This window comes from Coregonus lavaretus, assembly GCF_964263955.1.
Source record: "Coregonus lavaretus genome assembly, contig: HAP1_SCAFFOLD_123, whole genome shotgun sequence".
Taxonomy (NCBI): Eukaryota; Metazoa; Chordata; class Actinopteri; order Salmoniformes; family Salmonidae; genus Coregonus; species Coregonus lavaretus.
In genome coordinates this window covers 613,822-635,334 of record NW_028165834.1, presented here as the reverse complement: position 1 = coordinate 635,334, position 21,513 = coordinate 613,822, and the positions used below count along the sequence as shown (strand labels likewise).

At 46.9% G+C, this 21,513-nt stretch overlaps 1 protein-coding gene across 1 annotated transcript in view; it reads left to right on the top strand.

The window, feature by feature from the left end:
* Positions 1 to 21,513, top strand: part of LOC311115414 (uncharacterized protein) — a 35,452-nt gene that overhangs the window by 2,819 nt on the left and 11,120 nt on the right. The window contains exons 2-33 of the mRNA XM_084190593.1: positions 832 to 1,011; positions 1,709 to 1,894; positions 4,466 to 4,615; positions 4,776 to 5,617; positions 5,717 to 6,091; positions 6,195 to 6,717; positions 6,926 to 7,321; positions 7,415 to 7,729; positions 7,834 to 7,977; positions 9,859 to 10,114; positions 10,257 to 10,547; positions 10,644 to 10,723; positions 10,811 to 10,922; positions 11,060 to 11,186; positions 11,339 to 11,458; positions 11,578 to 11,761; positions 13,299 to 13,410; positions 13,520 to 13,560; positions 13,669 to 13,803; positions 14,074 to 14,347; positions 14,448 to 14,598; positions 14,809 to 15,262; positions 15,595 to 15,792; positions 15,933 to 16,037; positions 16,114 to 16,218; positions 16,434 to 16,586; positions 17,537 to 17,683; positions 20,283 to 20,443; positions 20,570 to 20,739; positions 20,870 to 21,051; positions 21,225 to 21,387; positions 21,500 to 21,513. The exon at positions 21,500 to 21,513 is cut by the window's right edge and continues 229 nt beyond it. Coding sequence (XP_084046719.1) covers positions 832 to 1,011; positions 1,709 to 1,894; positions 4,466 to 4,615; positions 4,776 to 5,617; positions 5,717 to 6,091; positions 6,195 to 6,717; positions 6,926 to 7,321; positions 7,415 to 7,729; positions 7,834 to 7,977; positions 9,859 to 10,114; positions 10,257 to 10,547; positions 10,644 to 10,723; positions 10,811 to 10,922; positions 11,060 to 11,186; positions 11,339 to 11,458; positions 11,578 to 11,761; positions 13,299 to 13,410; positions 13,520 to 13,560; positions 13,669 to 13,803; positions 14,074 to 14,347; positions 14,448 to 14,598; positions 14,809 to 15,262; positions 15,595 to 15,792; positions 15,933 to 16,037; positions 16,114 to 16,218; positions 16,434 to 16,586; positions 17,537 to 17,683; positions 20,283 to 20,443; positions 20,570 to 20,739; positions 20,870 to 21,051; positions 21,225 to 21,387; positions 21,500 to 21,513 — 6,846 coding nt within the window. The remainder of the gene's footprint in view (positions 1 to 831; positions 1,012 to 1,708; positions 1,895 to 4,465; positions 4,616 to 4,775; positions 5,618 to 5,716; positions 6,092 to 6,194; positions 6,718 to 6,925; positions 7,322 to 7,414; positions 7,730 to 7,833; positions 7,978 to 9,858; positions 10,115 to 10,256; positions 10,548 to 10,643; positions 10,724 to 10,810; positions 10,923 to 11,059; positions 11,187 to 11,338; positions 11,459 to 11,577; positions 11,762 to 13,298; positions 13,411 to 13,519; positions 13,561 to 13,668; positions 13,804 to 14,073; positions 14,348 to 14,447; positions 14,599 to 14,808; positions 15,263 to 15,594; positions 15,793 to 15,932; positions 16,038 to 16,113; positions 16,219 to 16,433; positions 16,587 to 17,536; positions 17,684 to 20,282; positions 20,444 to 20,569; positions 20,740 to 20,869; positions 21,052 to 21,224; positions 21,388 to 21,499) is intronic.

The following is a 21,513-nucleotide window of genomic DNA, read 5'->3' as shown; positions in this document are numbered from 1 at the left end:
AGAGTGAGTGAGGAAGAGAAAGGCAGCGTGAGGGAGAGAAAGGCTGCGTGAGGGAAAGAAGGGCTGTGTGTGAGAGAGAGAAAGGCTGTGTGTGAGAGAGAGAAAGGCTGTGTGTGAGAGAGAGAAAGGCTGCATGAGGGAGAGAAAGGGAGCGTGAGGGAGAGAAAGGGAGCCAGAGCGTCAGAGGTGGAGCGTTATACGAGGGTCCCTGAACCACTGTAATCTGATTTAAGATGCTTATAGAAGAGTGGAGAGAGGGAGTGAGCGAGAGAGACAGGGATGCTGAAAGAGATGTAGAGAGATTGGATGCACAATTACACTGACTGAATCAGTGCACTTGGACTTCAAAATGTCAGGATGTTTTTCTGATCGTTCTGTTGGGAACCTTGTTGTCCAGTGATGGTGGTTTTGGGAGATCTATGGAGCGATGCTGGGAGGTTGACTGTTAGGACTAAGTAGAGACTCACGTGTGGCTGGTTGACTGCTTTGGACTGGCAATGTGCTGGGGCTTTCATTCTCTCTGCTGGTTCAATCAGGGATGTTACCTGAGTGTTGGGAAGATGATGTGAATCAAACTCTTGTTCTTGCTCATTGGGCGGATGAAAACCTTCACCCCTTAAACCTCTAGCCTTTTCTGACTTCTTAAATCACTGGGATGATTGATTGGAACTTTGACCTTATATTCCCTGATTGGAATGATGGATTTGAACTTTGATGGACTTTGGTGAACTCTAACCCCTGACTTCTAACCCCTAATATGCTGATAGTGTGGTGGTGTTCGGCCCTCCTTACCTACGTGTCCCTCTACCTCTCCCTGTCCTTCCTGCGTAGCTTGCTAGCTTCCGACAGAAAAGGGCGAAAGTCGACGGTCAAGTCGCGCCGAAAAAGACGCAGAAGAGGAAGGGCCCGTCTCCAACGCAGAATGACGGCCCAGCGCAAGGTCGCCCCTTAGGGATGGACCTCCAGACAGATGGCAACGCCACACAGCAGGACCACATGTGCAACCATGAGGTGAGCCTCTGACTGAGTGAATGAAAGGAATGTAAATATCCACACTGTTGTATAGGCTGACTGTATAGTTTAATGCAGCATTTCAATCATAAGGTTTTTGTCAGGTTTGATTGTATGCCAATCCAATCCCAACTCTCTATGAGCATGTATCTCTCCATGGGTCAGAACAGGTCATTCGTTTCTCTGTGGAATCAAAATGAAAACCATTCACAAGACAGATTGGCTACGGTGTCGGACCCATGTGTCTCAACGTATGGATGTCAACTCAGCAGCCTCATATGCTTTAACACCACCCGTCCCCCATCCTCCAAACACATACACAGCGTATAAAATGGGTCACTAAACACAAAGATGCTTGTGGTGGCTTGTTGTCATAGCGACGTGAACGTGATTACTGTGAACCATGTACAGGCTTTAAAGGGAAAGTCCACCTAATTTCATGGAAATAATCAAGCAAGCCATCAATTGAGTGTGTTCAATGAGGTGTGTTTGTGCAATGCTATAACAAAAGCCTGCACCATCTGCATCGTCCTATAGCTCTCAATGGCTAAGGTTAGATAGTCACGCTGCTTTAAAGGTATAGTTCAACCAAATTATCAAACTAGTCTAATTTTATAGATAACCAAGCAAGTAGTCTATGAATATGTGCAATATGACTAGGTTTACATACCCACAACTTTTTTTTTTTACCCTTAAGGAACCAGGGGAGACCGATCAGAGACATCTTACAGGAGTCCAGCGGAGCCAGGGGCACTTGGAGCAACACCATTCCCAGGAGGGAAGCAGTATCCTGGGGGAGCAGGCGGTCGGTGAGCAGCCTGAGGAGATGGAGGTTATGGGAGAGGAAGACCTAGTGGCTCGCACTGGAAAAGATCAACTCAAGGTACTTAACTGTACATGGTTTATTTAAGCAGTAAGGTCCGAGGAGGTGTGGTATATGGCCAATATACCATGGCTAAGGATACAGTGCCTGGATACAGCCCTTAAACGTGGGATATTGGCCATATACCGCTAACCCCCAAGGTGCCTTATTGCTATTATAAACTGGTTACCAATGTAATTAGACCAGTAAAAATTATTTTTTTGTCGTACACATGGTATACGGTCTGATATACCACGGCTTTCAGCCAATCAGCATTCCGTCTTTGTCTATGAATGAGGAAATATAGAAAGCTTTTCCTATTGCAGAGAATGGATGAGAAACTGCTTGAATTCTACTTTCATTATTGCTGGAGAAATTACATAATCGTGTTCTAAATATGTACCAGGAGAAATGGGTTAGACGTGTGTGTTCATATGCATGCCCTACAACAAAGGTTACACACACACACACACTTCACTTGTGTGTTGTGCCTCGTTTCCCTCCTTCAGGGAACAGTAGTTATATTCTTAACTTTATGGTTAGATGCACTTGTTTGACACCCACACACCACCCACACACACACACACACTACTCCTAATTGGGTTGGATGTTTGCTCGTATGGGGCTGTTTCTGACTAATTAGAGATACAGTGCCTTCAGAAAGTATTCAAACCCCTTGAGTTATTCCACATTTTGTTGTTACAGCCTGAATTCAAAATGGATTAAGTATGTTATTTTTCTCACCCATCTACACACAATATCCCATAATGACAAAGTGAAAACATGTTTTTAGAAATGTTAGCACATTTGTTGAAAATGAAATATAGTAATATCTAATTTACATAAGTGTTCACACCCATGAGTCAATACGTAAGTCTCTAAGAGCGTTCCACACCTGGATTGTACAATATCTGCCTATTATTATTTTCAAAATTCTTCAAGCTCTGTCAAATTGGTTGTTTATTATTGCTAGAAAACCATTTTCAAGTCTTGCCATAGATTTTCAAGCAGGTTTACAGTACCAGTCAAAAGTATGGACACGCCTACTCATTCCAGGGTTTTTCTTTATTTAATGCCAATAGTGTGCAAAGCTGTCCTCAAGGCAAAGGGTGGCTACTTTGAAGAATCTCAAATATAAAATATATTTTGATTTGTTGAACACTTTTTTGGTTACTACATGATTCCATATGTGTTATTTCATAGTTTTGATGTCTTCACTATTATTCTACAATGTAAAAAATAGTTAAAATAAATAAAAACCCTTGAATGTGTAGGTGTGTCCAAACTTTTGACTGGTACTGTAAGTCAAAACTGTAACTCGGCCACTCAGGAACATTCACTGTCTTATTGGTAAGCTACTCCAGTGTAGATTTGGCCTTATGTTTTAGATTATTTTTGCAGTATTACTTTAGTGCCTTGTTGCAAACGGGATGCATGTTTTGGAATATTTTTAGGTACAGGCTTCCGTTTCACTCTGTCAATTAGGTTAGTATTGTGGAGTTACTACAATGTTGTTTATCCATCCTCAGTTTTCTCCTATCACAGCCATTAAACTCTGTAACTGTTTTAAAGTCACCATTGGCCTCATGGTGAAATCCCTGAGTGGTTTCCTTCCTCTCCGGCAACTGAGTTAGGAAGGACGCCTGTATTTTTGTATTGACTGGGTGGTGTATTGATACACCATCCAAAGTGTAATTAATAACTTCACCATGCTCAAAGGGATATTCAATGTCTGCTTTTTTTTTTTTTTACCTATCTACCAATAGGTGCCCTTCTTTGCGAGGCATTGGAAAACCTTCCTGTTCTTTGTGGTTGAATCTGTGCTTGAAATTCACTGCTTGGCTGAGGGACCTTACAGATAATTGTATGTGTGGGGTACAGAGATGAGGTAGTCATTCCAAAATCATGTTAAACACTATTATTGCACACAGTGAGTCCATGCAACTTATTATGTGAGTTGTTAAGCAAATCTTTACTCCTGAACTTATTTAGGCTTGCCATAACAAAGTGGTTGCGTACTTATTGACTCAAGACATTTCAGCTTTTCATTTGTAAATAATTTGTAAACATTTCAAAAAACATCATTCCACTTTGACATTATGGAATATTCTGTGTAGGCCAGTGATGACAAATCTCAATTTAATCAATTTTAAATTCAGGCTGTAACGCAACAACAAAGAAGTCTAGTGAATAATTTCTGAAGGCACTGTACATCTTTCTCATCCACACTTCTCTCTATCCCTCCCTAAGTTCCTCGCTCTCCATCTCCCTCTCTCTGCTCAGTCTCCCTCTCTGCTCTCTCTCCATCTCCCTCTCTCTGCTCAGTCTCCCTCTCTGCTCTCTCCATCTCCCTCTCTCTGCTCAGTCTCCCTCGCACTATGCTCTCTCTCCCTCTCTGCCTGTTCCTCTCTCGCTCTCTGTTATACTTTTCAAATGCATTCCCCTTGCAATCATATATTTACCATTTAGCAGACACTTTTAATCCAAAGTGATAAGAATAAAATGTAATCAAATAAGGTGTTAAGAATAAAATGTGTGTTTATGTCTGTGTGCGCGTGCATTTGTGTCTGACTCTATGGTCTCTCTCTGCAGCAGTTACAGGCGGCAGTAGAGAAGCGTAATGAGATCATCAGCAGACTGAGCTGTAACCTGCAGGAGGCGCTGGAGAGCAGAGACCAGGTACAGCAGGAGGCCCTCTCCCTCACTGGACAGATACAGGCCCTGCAGATGCAGCTACAGCAGGTACACGCACACACACACACACACACTTCAAAAAGTCTAGAAACATTAAAAAGGTACAGTACATGTGATTATGATTGACAGAATTAAAAAAGTTTTTATTTCACTGCTAGTAATGAAGAAGGGAATGTACGCTCTTCCATGTCCCTGTTCTCTTTTCCAGACCTCTCAGTTATTTCGCTCCAGGACCCAGGGGGGCTCGGAGGTCTCGCTAGCCCAGCAGCAGGCCTCCCAGCCTGGCCACAGCTGCCACGACCTTCCCCCACTCCCCAACCACCTGGAGGTCCCAGTAAAAGAACTAGGGAACCAAATATGCACACTCAGAATGGGACATGAACACACTGGAGTTGGGTGTGAGAGCCTAGAACAATGTATTGATCCTGAGATGGATGTAGTGATGCACACATTGAGGAGAGAGCTGCTAGAGGAGAGGGAGAAAAACCATCTCATGCTTTCCCAACTAGAAGAGGAGAAGAAAGGGAGGGAGGAGGAGAGGAGAGAGATCCACCAGTACAAGGAGGAGAAGGAGGTGCTGAATAGGGAATTGCAGGAGTTGAGGAGGAGACTAGAGGAGGAGGAGAGGGAGAGAAGGAAAGAGAGGGAGGATGAGAGAGAGATGAGGGAAAGACAGGAAGAGGAGAAGATGAGACTTGGAAAGGAGGTACAGAGAGTCAGACAGCTGTTGGGGGAGAGAGAGAGGATGAGAGAGGAGGAGTTGGGATTCAAGGCTTCTAAAGACAAACTGAACCAGGCAAGGGCTAGTGTGGAGGAGGAAGAGGAGGAGGAGGAGGGAGAGAGGGATGAGGAGGAGAGAGAGAGGGATGAGGAGGAGAGAGAGGAGTGCCTTCTAGACATGTCCCTCCCCAATGATGGCACCCCGCTGTTGGAGCGCTACCTGTCCTCTGCCTTCCCCTCAAACACACACTCATCCTGGGCCAATGAAAGTCTGGAGGAGTGCAGCCTTCTGGAAGAGCACAGCCTGCTGGACAACTCTGGCAACTACAGGTCAGAGGGAAATGAATGTGTGTGTTTTTGCCCTTATGGTGGATTTTCCCCCAATACAAATCACATCTCTCATCCCTCTCTCCCTCCATCCCACCACAGGTTTGAGCTGGACAGTGACATCGTCAGTGGTGGTGACCAATCCCAGCTGTCCTTTTCGCAGGAAGAACAAACTCACTTTTCCGCCCCACAATCCACTGCACAGTGCCCCCGCCACGACCCTGTGAACGAAAACATGCCCTCCTTCGCCTCCCAGTGGCAGAACGACCCCCTCTCTGTCTCACGTGACGCCAGCGAGACCTCTGAGAGACTCAGTGAGACGTCGGAGAGACAGGAGGTCTCAGACTTGGGCAAGGAGCTCCTCATCCAGCAGTGTGGAGATCTCAGGGAGGAGGTGGCTCTGAGGGAGAGGGAGAAGGAGGTGGTGATGGAGGAGTTGAGGAGGAGTGCTGAGGAGCTGGAGGAGGCCAGGGCCAGGTGAGTGTGTTATAGTGTGTGTGTACTTGTCTAGCATATCTTTGTGTGTTGGAGAACGTACAGCTCATGTTCATGGTGTGTCGGTGGGCCTGTGTGTTTGTAGGTGGGCCCAGGTCTCAGAGGAGCTGCAGGAGGTGCACTGGGAGCTTGAGGAGGAGCGGGAGAAGAGGAGGAAAGCCGAGGAGGAGGTCAGCCTGAAAACACACGAGGAGGACAATCTGAAGAACAAACTCTGCACCTTACTGGAGGAGAGAGAGAAAGAGCGGGAGGAGCGAGAGAAAGAGATAGAGAGACTCAACTCCTCTCCTCTCCTAGAGAAGGAGGGAGGTACCCTCCTCCCCAGCCAGGAGCGAGTGATGGAACAGCTAAAAGAGGAGAAATCTCTCCTCCTCTCTCGTCTAAAACAGCAGGAAGAGCTGCTCTCCTCTGTCCGGATGGCGAAAGGGAGCAACAAGGAGAACGAGGGGGAGCTGAGGGAGGTGGAGGAGGAGGAGAAGAGTGTCCTCCTCTCCAGGTTGAGGCAGCAGGAGCAGCTGGTCTCCTCTCTGCAGGAGGTGAAACAGGCAGGAGACTCTGTCTCCTCTGAAGTCCACGCTCTGTTCGGACGACAGCTACAGTCACTACAGGTGGCCAGGAACTTTCTTCTTCCTCCTTCTCTACTTCTCTTTCTATTTCAGTTTTTCTTCCCCTCTTCCTCCCCTATCACTTTTGTTTCTCCTCTTTCTTACTCGCTCAACTCCCTATCTTCCACTAGCTAATCCCTGTGTTTTTCTCTCTCTCTAATTGGTTTGATTGGTTCTAATTGGGTCCAAGCTAATAACCTCTCCTCTCCAGACCCATCGGGACCAGCTCCTAGCCCTGCTGGAAGAAACTAAATCCAGGCACAAAACCACCACCGCCCTCCTCGGTCAGAAAACCCTGGAGCTCGACACCGTTCGGAAAGAGATGGACAGAGTCCAGAAGGAGGCGGAGACAGCGAGGCAGGCGGCGGAGGAGAGGGAGAGGAGGATGGAGCAGACTGAGAGGGAGAAGACAGAGGTAGAGTCTGAGTTGCTGTGTCTGAGACAGAACCTGTGTAACCTGGAGGAGGTCCAGGCCCAGGGAGCGAGGGAGAGGGAGGAGGGCAGAAAGAGAGAGGAGGAGATGGACAGAACCATGCGGAGGATGGAGAAGGTGATGGCGGAGGAGCTGGAGGAGTTCCAGAGACAGCTCCGAGCCAAGGAGGAAGAGGTGAGGAGGAGGATGACGATGATTAGGCTATGATATGTATTTGGACCTGTTCAGGAAGTACTGAACAGACATGATATGATATCTCTTTTTCAGGTGGAGGAGGAGAGGGAGAAGTGGGAGGAGGAGCGGCAGGAGAAGGACGAGGAGGTGCAGGGGGTGCGACGTCTGCTGGAGGAGCAGCGGAGGGAGAGGGAGCAGGAGGTGAAAGCGCTCCTGGAGCAGCAGATGCGGTCTGTGGAGGAGGCCACAGAGAGACTGAGGAGCTCTCACAGTGAGGAAGTGCAGGAGCTGCAGGAGAAACACCAGGAGGAGGTGTCTGAGCTGAGCGGCCGTCTGGAGAGAGAGCTGCGTGAGCAGAGAGAGACACTGGAGGAGGAGCAGAAGAGACAGATCAGCCTTATCAAACAGGTACAGACAGACACACACCACAACAACAGTAACCTATATGCATACCTGTGTGCTGCTAGTCACTCTCTCTCTCTCCCTCTCTATCTCGTTCTGTCTGTCTCCAGGTGAACGAGAGAGAACACCAGAGGATGGTGTCGGAGATGATGTCACAGCAGAGGGAGGAGCTTAGCCGTTTGAAGGCAGAGCTATCAGGGGAACAGAGAGAGAGCATGGAGGCAGCCCACCAAGCAGAACTACTACAGATGCAGGTACACACACACAACTAGACACAGGCACACACACATTCACGCACACACACACAACCAACCCTACCAGGTTTTCCATTAGCCGGTAATAGCTGGCTTTTGGTCGATAATTGTTTTTAATAAAACTGCCGCCGGACAATTTTCCGGGAGAAGAAAAAAAATCTCATTGCAAAATAATTATTTGTAGCCTATTAATTGATGGAAATACCAGTCGATGTAAATACATTTGACCGGTCATGCTTATTGGTCTACAGGTTAATTTGCATAATTTAGTGGAATTACATTGGCGCGTGTGTATTTTCGTTGGTCGTTATGTTTATCACACACTCACAGCCTACAGATACAGAGCCTATATGAGCGGAAAATCTGTCAGACAGTGGCGAGAGCTGCTGCTACAGGTCCTCAAACAGCTCATTTGTTCCTGCTGTAGTGAAATGTGCTTTTATAAGCCCAATCATTGTGCAACAATTCTAAATGCAATGTGTTAAAAAATGTTTTGATGGCCACGATTAAAAATAGCTACTGGTAATTGAAGCTCGCTTCCCATTCGCCATTCAACTACAACGGTAGGCAGGCACTTTACAATGAGCAGGAGGCCGTATGCATTTTGAAAAAATATACTTAGTAGTTTGAAACCTGAACATTTTACTTCATATATGAGGCATGTCTTGCATTGCTTCAAAGTAAAATCCGATCATAGAAACGTGGAGGCAATTATTTTGCAAAGACTTCCAAATGCCATTGAAACCAGTAGCCTATTTCTTTAATGTTCTATTGGTTTTTAAATAAACTTCCTTTCGTTGTCCAGTAACCAAAGGCACAATCCTAGTCATATTAGCAACCCATGCTAGTTGCTGCATCTTTAGATCTCCCCTCTTTCTAAATTTCGACTGGATATTTTAATCTCTGTCACATGAATGAGTGCTTTTGACAACGGTGTTTTACTGCTAATTGTATTATGGAACGAACATACTCGCGTAGCCTACTGCCTTGGCGCATTGCTGCGCTTATAATGTGAAGAAATAATAGTGGATCAACATGTTACGCTAAATGATCTGTTGCATCGGCCTCATTGCTTTTTAAAGTTAAATTTTTTTTAATGTACTCTAGGCCTACTGGTTGTATGAATTTGGGATCTATCATCCCACAACGGTCCCAGAGTCAGTTTGGAATAGGCTATTTCTTTATCCCACAGAACGACAAGCTGACCAATAGAATAGCGTAACTTTTTTATGGGGAAGATTAGATTGATTAGATTTTGCTGTTCGTTATTCGTCTTGTTGGCTAAGGAAAAGTAATTGTGGCAGTTAATCTAACATCTTCAAAGTGCGCATCGGAATTCGCTAAGGACGCATGCCGTTGCAGCCTCGAGTTGCATGTTCTGTTAAAGCTGCGATATGTAACTTTTTGGGCAACCCGACCAAATTCACATATTAATGTGGGTTAGAGATCTGTCATTCTCATTGAAAGCAAGTCTAAGAAGCGGTAGATCTGTTGTATGTGTGCTATTTCTATGCTTCCCATTCTTAAGTTTATTTTTTGCGTGTTTTTTGGTTTTGTAATAAATATATTTCACAGCGGTTTAGATGGTGCAATGATTCTCTACACTATACTTGCTTGTTTTGTCACATAAACTGAAATTAAGCAAGCTATTAGAATTTTAGCAACCAGGAAATGGCGGAGTGATTTCTGCATAGTGCATCTTCATTCTGAGCACCGTGGGTGTACGCCTTAATCAGGTTACGCACCCAATGCACATGGGTCCGGTAAATTTCTCAAATGTCCGTTCAATTAAAATGCTGCCGGTCAGATGTCCGGCGCCGCATTTTCCTAACGGAAACCCTGCCCCCTACCTACCTCTCTCTCCTATCTATCGCTCTATAGAGCCAACAGTCCCTGGAGCTGGAGGCGCTGCGTCTGAGCCTGACCAACCACCAAACGACCCAGCTGGAGCTCTCCCAGGCCAACCTGCAGCGGGAGCGGGAGGCCTCTCTAAGCGAGCTCCAGGCTTCCCTCAGGGAGAAATGGGCCCAGGAGAGGGCCGTGCTGCAGACCAGACAGCAGTTTGAGGTGGAGCGGCTGAGAGCTGAGAGTGAGGAGAGGATCCAGCGAGAACAGCAGGAGTATCACAGGAACATGGGTGAGGATGATGGTAGTGGAGTAGGGCCCTCTCACTCAGACGCTCCAATGCATAGCTCTGTTGGTTAACAAATGGACCTTCATCTTACCTGATTGAGTTAACTACCATTGGTGACACTGTTTGTCGTTGTGTGTGTGTGTAGATGCTCTGAGGCAGGAGTGTGAGAGTCGTGTCTCCCAGGAGAGAGCGTCCATGGAGGAGCGGCAGGCTGCAGAAATAGAGGCCTTGAGGTCCCGGTGGCAGCAGGAGTCAGAGAAGGCCCAGTCAGAGCTCCAGACATGGCTATCAGAGGCTCGGGCGTCACTCTCCTCTACCCAGGCAGCCCTCACCCAGACTGGAGCAGATCTGTCCGAGGCCCGGGCAAGCCTGGAGGAGCTCCAGAGGCTGGAGGGGGAGCTGAGCCAGGCCTGGACCGACAGGGACGCTGCCGCCCGTGAGTCAACTAAGTCTTATTATGTGTTATTGCTGTTGTCCATACGTTGTAAGCATGTGATAATGATGTTATGAATGTGTTATTGCTACTCTCCAGGTGCAGTGGAGGATCTGGTGTCCAGCCACCAGGTGGTGCTGCAGGAGAGAGAGGAACAAACACGGCAGCTACAGCAGGAGGTGAACACACATGCTCTTCTGTTTCTGAGATTTGCTTTATGCTTTGGATAGTGCCTTTCCTAAACTCTCTCTCTCCCCTTCCTCTAGGTGTGTCGTCTGCATGGGGAGCAGCTGACTCTGAGACAGACTTGTGACCAGGAGGTCTCTCAGCTCTGGGCTCAGATAGACAACATGAGGACCAGCCGCCAGGAACTGGGAGGTGAGTACTCACACACTCTGGACCTATGCTAGAACATAATTTGTCAAGTAGTACAAATTGGTTCGATTGGTCAACCAAAATAATTTCGGATACCTTCTCTTTTTCCATCTCTCTTTTTCTTTCGTCTCTCTCTCTAGAGTTGAAGGAGCAGCTGCTAGCTCGTTCATCGCGGGTTGATGACATCGAGCGTCTGAAGGCGGAGTTTAACGAGCAGAGGCGGGAGATCAAGGAGCAGAACGAGGTCGAGCTGGAGAACCTGAGGAGGTACACACACACACACCTATGCAGATGAATGTGCTCACCTACACACACCTATACAGGTAGATAGATGCACAAGGTATACAAGTGAACACACACCAATGTAAACCCATGCAAGTGAACACACACTTACACCCCATTAATGTGTACCTGGTCAGGTACTTTGAGCAGCGTCTGCGAGTAGCAGAGGAGAGCTACCGGGAGGAGATAGCCCTGCTGCAGCTGAGACTGGTGGAGGGAGCCCTGGAGGACTCTGTACTCAAGACCCAGGATGCTAGGTACGCTAATGCTAGTCGGCCTTGCTTGGCTAATCTGCCCACCAGCCGCCAATTACACACAATCTATAAGCCTGGGCCAGTGGTGGGCCATCTTACTGACCGCTGTCGTGTGTGTGTAGTTTCCTGTCTGAAGGGAGAGGGGAGGAGGAGAGGAGTGATGTTCTGACTGAGATCACACTGAAACTGGAGAAACACCAGGAGGCGTTTGACTCGCTGCGAATCCAGTTGGAGGAGAGACACACTCAGGAGCTGTCTAACCTACGGTCCTCTATGGCCCTGTCCTACAGAGAGGAGCTTCTACAGGTACACACACAGGAGCTGTCTAACCTACGGTCCTCTATGGCCCTGTCCTACAGAGAGGAGCTTCTACAGGTACACACACAACACCAGGGTTTCCGGTAGCCGGTAATAGCCGGCTTTTGGCCCCCAAAAAAGTATGCAATGCCGGGATAAATAAATACATCCCATTGCCAAAATGTGGGTATTCATTGATTGAAACATCAGTCGATGTAGCGCGAGAGCTGCTGCTACAGATCATCAAACAGTTTGTTCGTTGCTGCTGGAGTGAAATGTGCTTTTATAAACCCAATCATTGTGCAACAATTCATAATGCAGTTTTGATTTCTCATCTGGTAATTGAAGCGCGCTTCCCATTCACCGTTCAAGTGCATAGGCAACTAGGCAGGCTTCAGCGCGTCACACACCACTTTGCAATGCGCTGGAGGCAGTATGCATTTTGAAAACATATACTTAATTGTTTGAAACCTGAACTAATTATGAGGCATGTCTTACCTTGCTTCAAAGTAGCCTAGCCAAAATCCAACCAGATGTGCAGGCAATTATTTTATAAAGACTTCCATATGCCATTGAAACCAGAAGCCTATTTCTTTTATGTTCTATTGGTTTTCAAATTTATTTCATTGTCCAGTAGCCAAAGGCACAATCCTAGTCATATTAGCAACCATGCTAGTTGTTGCATCTTTAGATCTCCCCTCTTTCTAAATTTTTGCATCTTTAAATCTCCCCTCTTTCTCTTTCTAAATTTAAATATTTTCATCTGTCTCTTGAAATCGCTGGCATGTGCGTTGCTCTTTTGACAATGGTGTTTTCCGCTAATTGCATTATGGAATGAACATTTGCGCGTAGCCTACTGCCTTGTGCTCATTGCTGCGCTTATAATGTAAAGAAATAATAGTTTATCAACATTTTACGCTAAATGTTCTGATCTGTTGCATGAGCCTCATTTGCTTTTTAACGTTTTTTGGGGGGAAGTAGCCTAGGCCTACTGGTTGGATGAATTTGGGATCTGTCCTCCCACAACTGTCCCAGAGTCAGTTTGGAATAGGAATAATTTCTTTATCCCACAGAACGACAAGCTGACCAATAGAAAAGGTCAACTTTTCTACTATAGTAGATTGACGTAGGCTAGTGATTTTTCTGTTCGTTACTCCTCTTGTTGGCTGAGGAAACGTAAATGTGGACAGTGATTCTAACATCTTCAAATTGCACATCGGCATTCGGTAAGGACACAGGCTATTTCATCCTCGAGTTGCAGTTCTATTAAGATGAACTACCATAATCTAAATGGGATTTCTGTCATTCAGCATACTGTGGGGTGGATGCCCTAATCAGGTTAAGCACCCAATTCATATGGGTCTGGTAAATGTAATAAATGTCCGGTAAATTAAAATGTTGCCGGTCAAATGTCCGGCGCCACATTTTCCTAGCGGAAACCCTGACACACACACACACACACACACACACACACAAGAGCTGTCTCACCTATGATCCACCATGATCAGGCCCTAGTCTTTCCTTCACTCTTTCCTTTTCTGTCTAGGTGCGATCGGACCTGACTGATCGTTACTATGGAGACCTGCAGGAGCTGAAGACTCGCCACGCCCTCGAGATGGAACAACTCCGCGCTAAACTGTCAGACAGCCATGTCAGAGGTATACGGACTCACACTCACACACACAAGCAATTTGAATATTCTTCAACATAGAAATAGATTTTCTCTCTCCTTCAATGAATCCTTCTCCTCTAATCTGTTCCACACAGAGCTGACCAGGGTGCGTCTGGAGGCTGCCAGACAGGTGGAGGTAAGAATGATGACAGGGAATGAATTAGATTCTGTAAATCGAGGTGAATCAGAGTTCTGTTAAGTTTCCAGTGGGAGTAGGATTTCTAATGTCATGTGATGTGAACAGGTGGAGGTGGAGCATAGGATGTGGTGTCACTCTGAGGAGCTGCAGACCAGAATGACCATGATCCAGAACCTGGAGACACGACTGGCTGCTCTGACAGACACACACACCCTGGAGCTACGCTCACACACTCTGAAGGTACACACACACACACACACACTCTGAAGGTACACACACACACACTCGGAAGGTACACACACACTCTGAAGGTACACACACACACACTCTGAAGGTACACACACACACGCACTGGAGCTACACATTCACTGAAAATATACACACACACTGGAGAAACACACACTCATAGCAAGTACATACATACATTATTGTATGAGTGTGTGTGACAGGGTATTGAGTGTTGCCACATGTTGACCCTGAGTGACCGTATGTTGACCCGGGTGTTTGTAGCTGAAGCAGAACTTTGCTGAGGAGCTGGGTGTGAAACTAGCAGAGGAATGTAAGGAAGAGAGGGAGCGAGTGATGGAGGAGGTGACCCTGAGGAGAGAGGAGGAGGTGCAGAGGCTCAGACAGGAGCTCCAGGAGGAGGAGGAGGTGCGGGTCTCTGCCCTGAGAGAGGAGCTGGAGAGAGGGATGGAGGAGGAAAGGAGAGCTCTGGAGAAAGGGATTGAGGAGGCGAGAGCGGCACTCAGGAGTCTACAAGACTCACTGAACAACGACCAGAGTAAATACCTGAAAATGTTTCATGTAGTTCAACAACTTCCTTGTTCTCCTGTCACTTCGTACGGTCTTTGCTCTTTGTGTCTCACATGTCTCTCCCCCAGACCCCCAGGCAGTGGCAGTGAGACAGAGGCTAGAGGCCCAGTACGAGGCTGAGCTGACCAGGGCCAAGTCCTCCATGGCTGCTGAGGTCAAGGAGCTGACCGCTCTGCTTCAGGAGCAGGGAGACCAGAGGCTACGCCAAGCCCAGGACAGGTGAGACCTGGTTGGGGTAAAACACCCAGAGAGACTGGGGGGTGGGTCTGGAGGTTAATACAGTGTGTTTCATATAATACCAGAGATTCTCACTATCTAAGTGAAAGTTTGCCCCATAGTAAACAAATACATTCACAGAGCGAGTTAACGCTCTGTATCTGTCCATTCGTCTCGAAATTAATCTGGCTGACCTCTTCTGCATGTGTGTAGGTTCCAGGAGGAGAGGGGGGAGTTGGAGCAGCGTCTGGCCCAGCAGGGTGAGGTTTCTCTGGGGGAGCTGAGGGATGAACACATGGGCGCCATGGAACTCCTGAGAACCACGCTACTGACCAACCACACGAAGGACATGGACACGCTCCAAACCAATCACAAAGCAGAACTGGACTCCTTGTTGGCCAATCACAAGGCTGAGCTCAAAGCAATGGCAACGGAGATTACAACAAAACAGAAGGAGGAGCTTGTTGTCTTGGAAATCAGCCTTGAATCAAAACGCAAGGCAGAGCTCGATCGCCTGGAGGCGGTCCTACAGGAAACCAATCAGGCTCAGCTAGAGGCACAGGAGGCGGAGTTAGAACACCGGCATCAGGAAGAGAGGGAAGAGCTGGAGAAGAGGATGCTGGGTAATATGGACACCCTGGAGGCCACATACCTGAGGGAGATCCAGGTAAGAACACACACACACACTGTTTTAAATCTTGTATATCTATTTATTTATTTTTAATTAACCTTTATTTAACTAGGCAAGTCAGTTAAGAACAAATTCTTATTTACAATGACGGCCTACCCCGGCCAAACCCTCCCCTAACCCGGATGACGCTGGGCCAATTGTGCGCCGCCCTATGGGACTCTCGATCACGGCCGGTTGTGATGCAGCCCGGGATTGAACCCGGGTCTGTAGTGACACCTCTAGCACTGCGATGCAGTGCCTTAGACCGCTGCGCCACTCAAGGAATCTATATTCCACATCTATTTTATCTTCATGTTCCCATATCTCAGACTCTGCGCGATCAGAAGTCTGTGCTTGAGACGGAACATAAGCAGGAAGTGGAGCGTGAAAGGTCAAGGCTTAACCAGGAAGTGGAGCGTGAAAGGTTGGAGCAGCAGTCTGTCAGGGAGGAGCTAAGGAAGGAGCTGGCTCAGCTTCACATGAAGAAGTTTAGCGCCATGGCAACAGAGCTCAGCCACACCCACCAGGTGAGACAACAAAGTGGTCATTTGAAGTCAAGGAAAGATGCAAATTCACACAAAAAAAAATAGATGTATTGTATATTCATTAGACAATTCTGATGTTATTTCTCTTTCTTGCTCGATCTCTCTCGCTCTCTCTCTCTCAGAATGAGTTGACAATCCAGAAAGAGGCCTTAGAAGCTCAGTTGTCTGTCCAGAGAGAGGCCTTAGAGGCTGAACACCACACGGCTCTGGAGGCCCTCAGGAAAAAGGTACTCATCCCTCCATCTCTTGGCTGACCATCCGTCCATCCATTCAGGTGTTTGATCTCGTTGTGTCTGTCCCCAGGTCATGGAGTTGGCACAACAGCACTGCACCGCCTTAGAGGAGCTCACACACACCTACACCTCAGAGACACAGCAACTCAACACACAGCACCAGCAGCAGCTTCAGGTCTGACAGACTTACACACCATCCCGGAACATTCCATTCCCCTTCTCAGTAGTCTTAATGCTGACTGTGTCTCTAATGGCATATAAAAGCGAAGGGATTACTCTCTCATTGTGCGTTCACAAACTGTATTAGACGAGGGGTCATTGTGTGTGTGTGTGTGTGTGTGTGTGTGTGTGTGTGTGTGTGTGTGTGTGTGTGTGTGTGTGTGTGTATAGGAGCTAAAGAGTGCATCTGCGAGGGAGCTACAGGCGTGTCGCCGGGAGCTGGAGGAGGAGTCGTCAAGGCAACGGCTGCACTTCCTGGAAGAGGTTGAGCTTCTGAAGGCCCAAGCAGAGGAGAGACTTCAGCAGATGATCAGCCAACTGAAGGTGAGAGGAGGAGAGAGATGGAGAGAGGGAGGAGGAGGAAGGAGGGATGACAGGTGGAGGAAGAGGAATTAACTTGCTGTCTGAAAGATTAGAGGAAATATTCATCGTATTTCTTGAAGCCACCAAATCCTTTCATATCTATACAAACGCCTAGGGCAAAGGGGGACTTAGAGAGGGTGGGGGAAACGGAGTGAGGTCTTCATCAGCCTAAAACATTGCAATGAACTATACAGGAGCATATGCAACAGTGGTGTGGGAATGTCTTTTAGGACACATTTCAGCTGAACTCATTCGGTTGTGCAGCTGACTAGTTATCCTGTTTCCCCTTTTCCTGTCATGATGTTACAGTAGTCTGACATAGTGCTCCATGTGTAGATCACTGAGAGAAACTGAATTCTGACAGATTACATTATATAATGGGGCTGTATTTTGGAGGTCTCTCGCTCTCTCTCTGTGTGTGTGTGTGTGTGTGTGTGTGTGTGTGTGTGTGTGTGTGTGTGTGTGTGTGTGTACACGCACACCCCAGCAGGACCAGTTCTCTCCCAGGGTTAGCCCATGCTTGGCCAGTGTCCCATGAGATTTACACAACCATAATCCTTCCTTCATATAGGACAGTGTGTGTTTTTGGTATCTGTATTTCTGTGGGTGTGTGTTACTGCCACGTGAACAGTGGCTAAATGGGATGGATTTTAGCTTTTGATCCTCAGATGCAGAAGGTTTTATTTTGTACACTTTTTTTTTTTTTTATGCATTTGAGCTGAGCGAAAGCTAGCAGTCAGTCAGTCCAAATCAGCCTGGGAGTTTTTGGTTGTAGTTTTAACGTAGAACGTTGGAAAAGGGGAGAGCTGTTACCCAATAACCTTGGGGGGAGTTTTAGAACAAGTCCTAGAACAGAAGTGCGGTCTGTCTGGCAGTTTGGACAACATGACCAACATCTCTTTCCTCTGAAGGCGGAGTTTGAGGAGCAGAAGGAGGCGGAGCTAGCAGAACAGAGGCGGAGCTTCAGTTCTGAGCACGAGCAGAAGGAACAAAGCTACACCGACAAGATGAGCCAGCTCACTGCACAACTGCTACAGCTGGACACTGTGGTGTCACAGGTAACCCACACCACACACACCAGAGTATGTGAGCGTGCCCAGTTTGGCTGGAGCGTCGGCCTTCTCGCCCGCTCCAATTTCTCTCCAGTAGCACTCACTTCACCAGCTCAGGGCATGCCCGGCCCAGCATGCATTGGTAGTGTACTTGTGTGCTGCTATAGCCCTTTGCTTTATCTACTGTCATGGAGTTCGCTAAATATTTTCATAAACTGATAAAACACACAGGTGCAAAATCAAGATGTAGTGGTGATGTAGTGTCCACAACTAAAGACTCATTGTGGAATATGAGAAAGCATGATGGTGTACTTACTACATGCACATGCTAAAAGAAAGAAACGAGGTGGGTAGATAACTAAGTGTTACATTGTAGTAAAGTATTTATAAACCAAAAATCTGATCTCTTAAACGTTTTGTTCATTTTTGTTCTATTATCTATACAATAGGCCATAATTGATTTTGGCTCAATAGGCCTGGCATATTCCAACATTCAAGGAGCTTTCCGTTTTGATTGGGTTATTTTGCCTAAAAACCTTTAGGCCTACCTATATAAAAATATAAATATCTGCATCCCCAGTGGCTCTGCAAGTGTGGAGAGGGTATTCTCCGCTGCTGGCCTGCTCTCCAGGCATCATCGTATGAGCCTGAAGCCACAGAGTGGCCAAACTTGTGTTTCTAAAAATGAATTCAAAGGCACTAATAAGTCATTTTTCATTTAATTTGTATTTAATTCTAAGTAAGTCACAGCCTATATGTGCAATTTATAGACTATAATGATTTAATACACCACTTTATGTCCCTACCACTCACAAATGCTTCACAATGTATTTCTTTGTAGACTATAGCCTTGAAATAATGTAAATAATATAGCCTAATTAATTCATTTCCGTTCCTTCTTAGACTCCCTGTCTGACCTATTTAGAGTGTTTATATGCTGTTTAATATGACATGTAGCCTATTTGAAATGATGAGCGCTTCTTACATTCACCTTTTCATGTTTATTAGAATACTTTTCATTCAAATCATATAGTTTGGTTTCAATACTTCAAAACCAAATGGTAGGTCCAGGTAGTCACAAAAATAGATCGGTGTTGGTTAAATTGTGATTTTAATGAATGGCGCAAATGCCGTTTTCTTTCCTGTGAGCGCGGAGCGGTTTTTAGCAGAGCGGTTGGAAAGGACTTGGAGCGAAATCCCACTCCATGAGCAGGATTTCCAACCGCTCAACTCCACTCACATACTCTGACACACACACACACACTGTTAGTAGGAAATGAATTCTGTGGGCAAGACCAGACAAGCCCAACTATCAACAGGGCTAGAGAGGGGGGAACAAAGGGAGAAAGGGAGAGTATGGGAGATATATAAGAGGAGAGGAGAGAGTTGGGTTACAAAGAGAGAAGGGAAGAGGGTGATTGTGGCGGGAGACTTGCAGGAAGAGATTTAAAAAGAGGGGAGGATGTTGTTTTTTTCACTCATAACGTCTAGAAACACACACACTCACAGCCCAGTGGCTCTTCTAAAGGGATTATCTTCCTCATTAATCTCAATACTAATCCCGTGTGTGTTCTGTCCGGCATGCACACACCCTGCTGGCTGGATGAAAATCTCTCATCTCTAATCTCTCATCATGCATAATGGCATTTCAGTTACATGCACATTCGTCCATTTGTCTATCCATCAATTATTTTAGTTAATCTATTCATCCATCCATTACTCCCAGTATGTTTATCATGGCAAAGTTCCCATGCTAACCATGACCAGTTCTGCTTTCTATCCAACCTTATTCATAGAGACAATCCGTTCAATGCTAATGCTATTTTAGACCCCCCAGGGGTGTGGGGTGTGTTTCCATTGTGTTTGTTTCCATGGATCAGGTAGTGTGGGGTATTTGTGCTCCAACAACTACCCCCCACCCCCTTCCTTAATTATAAGGGATAATGGGGGGGGGGGGGGGGGTGTTGCTAAGGCAACTAGTGTTGGTTGTTAGACATAGAGGGAGGGAGAAAGAGAGGGATGAAATTGTAAGAGAACGAGCGAGACTGCGGGAGAGATGAAGAGAGGAGCCAAGTAAAAGCTTTGGGAAGGAGAGGTAAAGGGATTCAGAGGGAGAGAGAAGAAATGGGAGGTAAAGGGAGGTAAAGGGAGGGAGGGAGTTCAGCTTTCAACTCACTCCCACTCAGTTGATGTTGAAGCAGAGAGCTGCTGCCTGCCAGGCACGCAGGATTACACCGTCGTTTGTGTTTGTGTAGCTCTACGTGTGTGTGAGAGTGCTTCCTGGAAGGCTAAACAGGCAAATCTGAAACTAATGGTGACTGGAAATGGAGACTGTCCCTTTCTCTCTCTCTGATTGGACATTACGAGACACATGGTTCTGCTTTTGGTCATGTTATGTAAAGGGAGTGTGATGTTGAATGCAACTGTGGTATCTATGACTGGGAGGACGATTATCTGATCATGTTTAGTGATGACTGGTTTCCTGTCTCTGGCTTCTCTTCTCTCTGGCTCTCAGCCACACACTGAGGTTTGTGTTTTGAATGTGTCTCTGTCTGTCTTTGTATCAGTCCTGCTGTCCTATGACACTCTCTCTCTCTCTCTCTAGTTGCGAGTGGAGGTGGACAGTCTACAGGGGGAGTTGGAGGGGAAGAGATCAGAGATGGAGACCCTGGATACACTCCTCCAACGGCGAGAACGAGAGAGTCAGGAGGGAGGCAACCTCCTCAACATGCTCACTGAGGACCTACACACTGCCAAGGAGGAGAGGTGAGGCTGTCTGGATGAATGTAGGCCTGACTAGAGTGTGTAGGCTTAATTTTTTGAAATGCCTTCGTTTTTTTTTATGGAGTGTTTGTTGGTCATTCTCCTCTCACTTTGACCTCTGACCCCTAGGCGCTCTCTCCAGTCAGCCAATGAGAAGCTGAGGAAGGTTCTGGTTGAGGTGGTCCTGAGCACCATGGCAATGGAGGAGCTGATTGGCCGCCGTGTCAGCGCGTGTGTTGGGGTCAGAGGTCATGATCAGAGTGAGAGGCCAGGAAAGGAAACAACCAATCAGGAGACGGGTGGGTTGAATCTAACAACTGTACCTGTGTCCTTTAAACATTTATGACAGGAAGTGAACAAGTACACGCTTGGGAAGAAAGGACTGATAACTGTGTGTAATACCTGACCTGTCTCCTCTCTCTCCACTAGGTGTCTCTGTAGCAGATATGTCGACAGGCGATCTGGATCTCTCTCAGCGTGTGTGTGAGAGCCTTCTTCTGGCAGAGTCACAAACACACTCTGGAGGAGAGGAAGCAGCCCTGGGAGCCTGCAGCCGACTACGCCACTCTGTGGACACACTCCTGGAGCTACTCACACACGCTAACACACAGGTAACACACACTAGCTTGTTGGTATGCAGAGTCATCGCTTAATTCACAATGAACGCTTGAGAGGTTAGTGGGGGGGTCAACACAACATTCTATGCATTGAATTTGTATGAAACTCAGCCACTGATCTTTGTGTTCCTCTGTCTCTCTCGTTCTCTCTCGGTCTCGCTCTCTAGTTGGAGGTGTCTTGTTCAGTCCATCTGTCTCTGGAGGAGAGATTTTCCCAGGGCCGTTCAGACTCCTCCCAGATGCTGCTCCAACACCAGCTCGTATTGGACCAGCTGGACCAGGAAGCGGGGCTAAAGAGCAAGCTCCAGCTGGAGCTCCACAAGGCCGAGGGTCAGTAGAGATACTGTGTATCTCCATGTGTTTTTAGAATCTTTGTTTGTAAACACAGTTGGATATTGTGTGTGCATTCATGTATCTGTGTGTGTATACTTTGTGTGTGTAGGTGTGTTGGAGGGC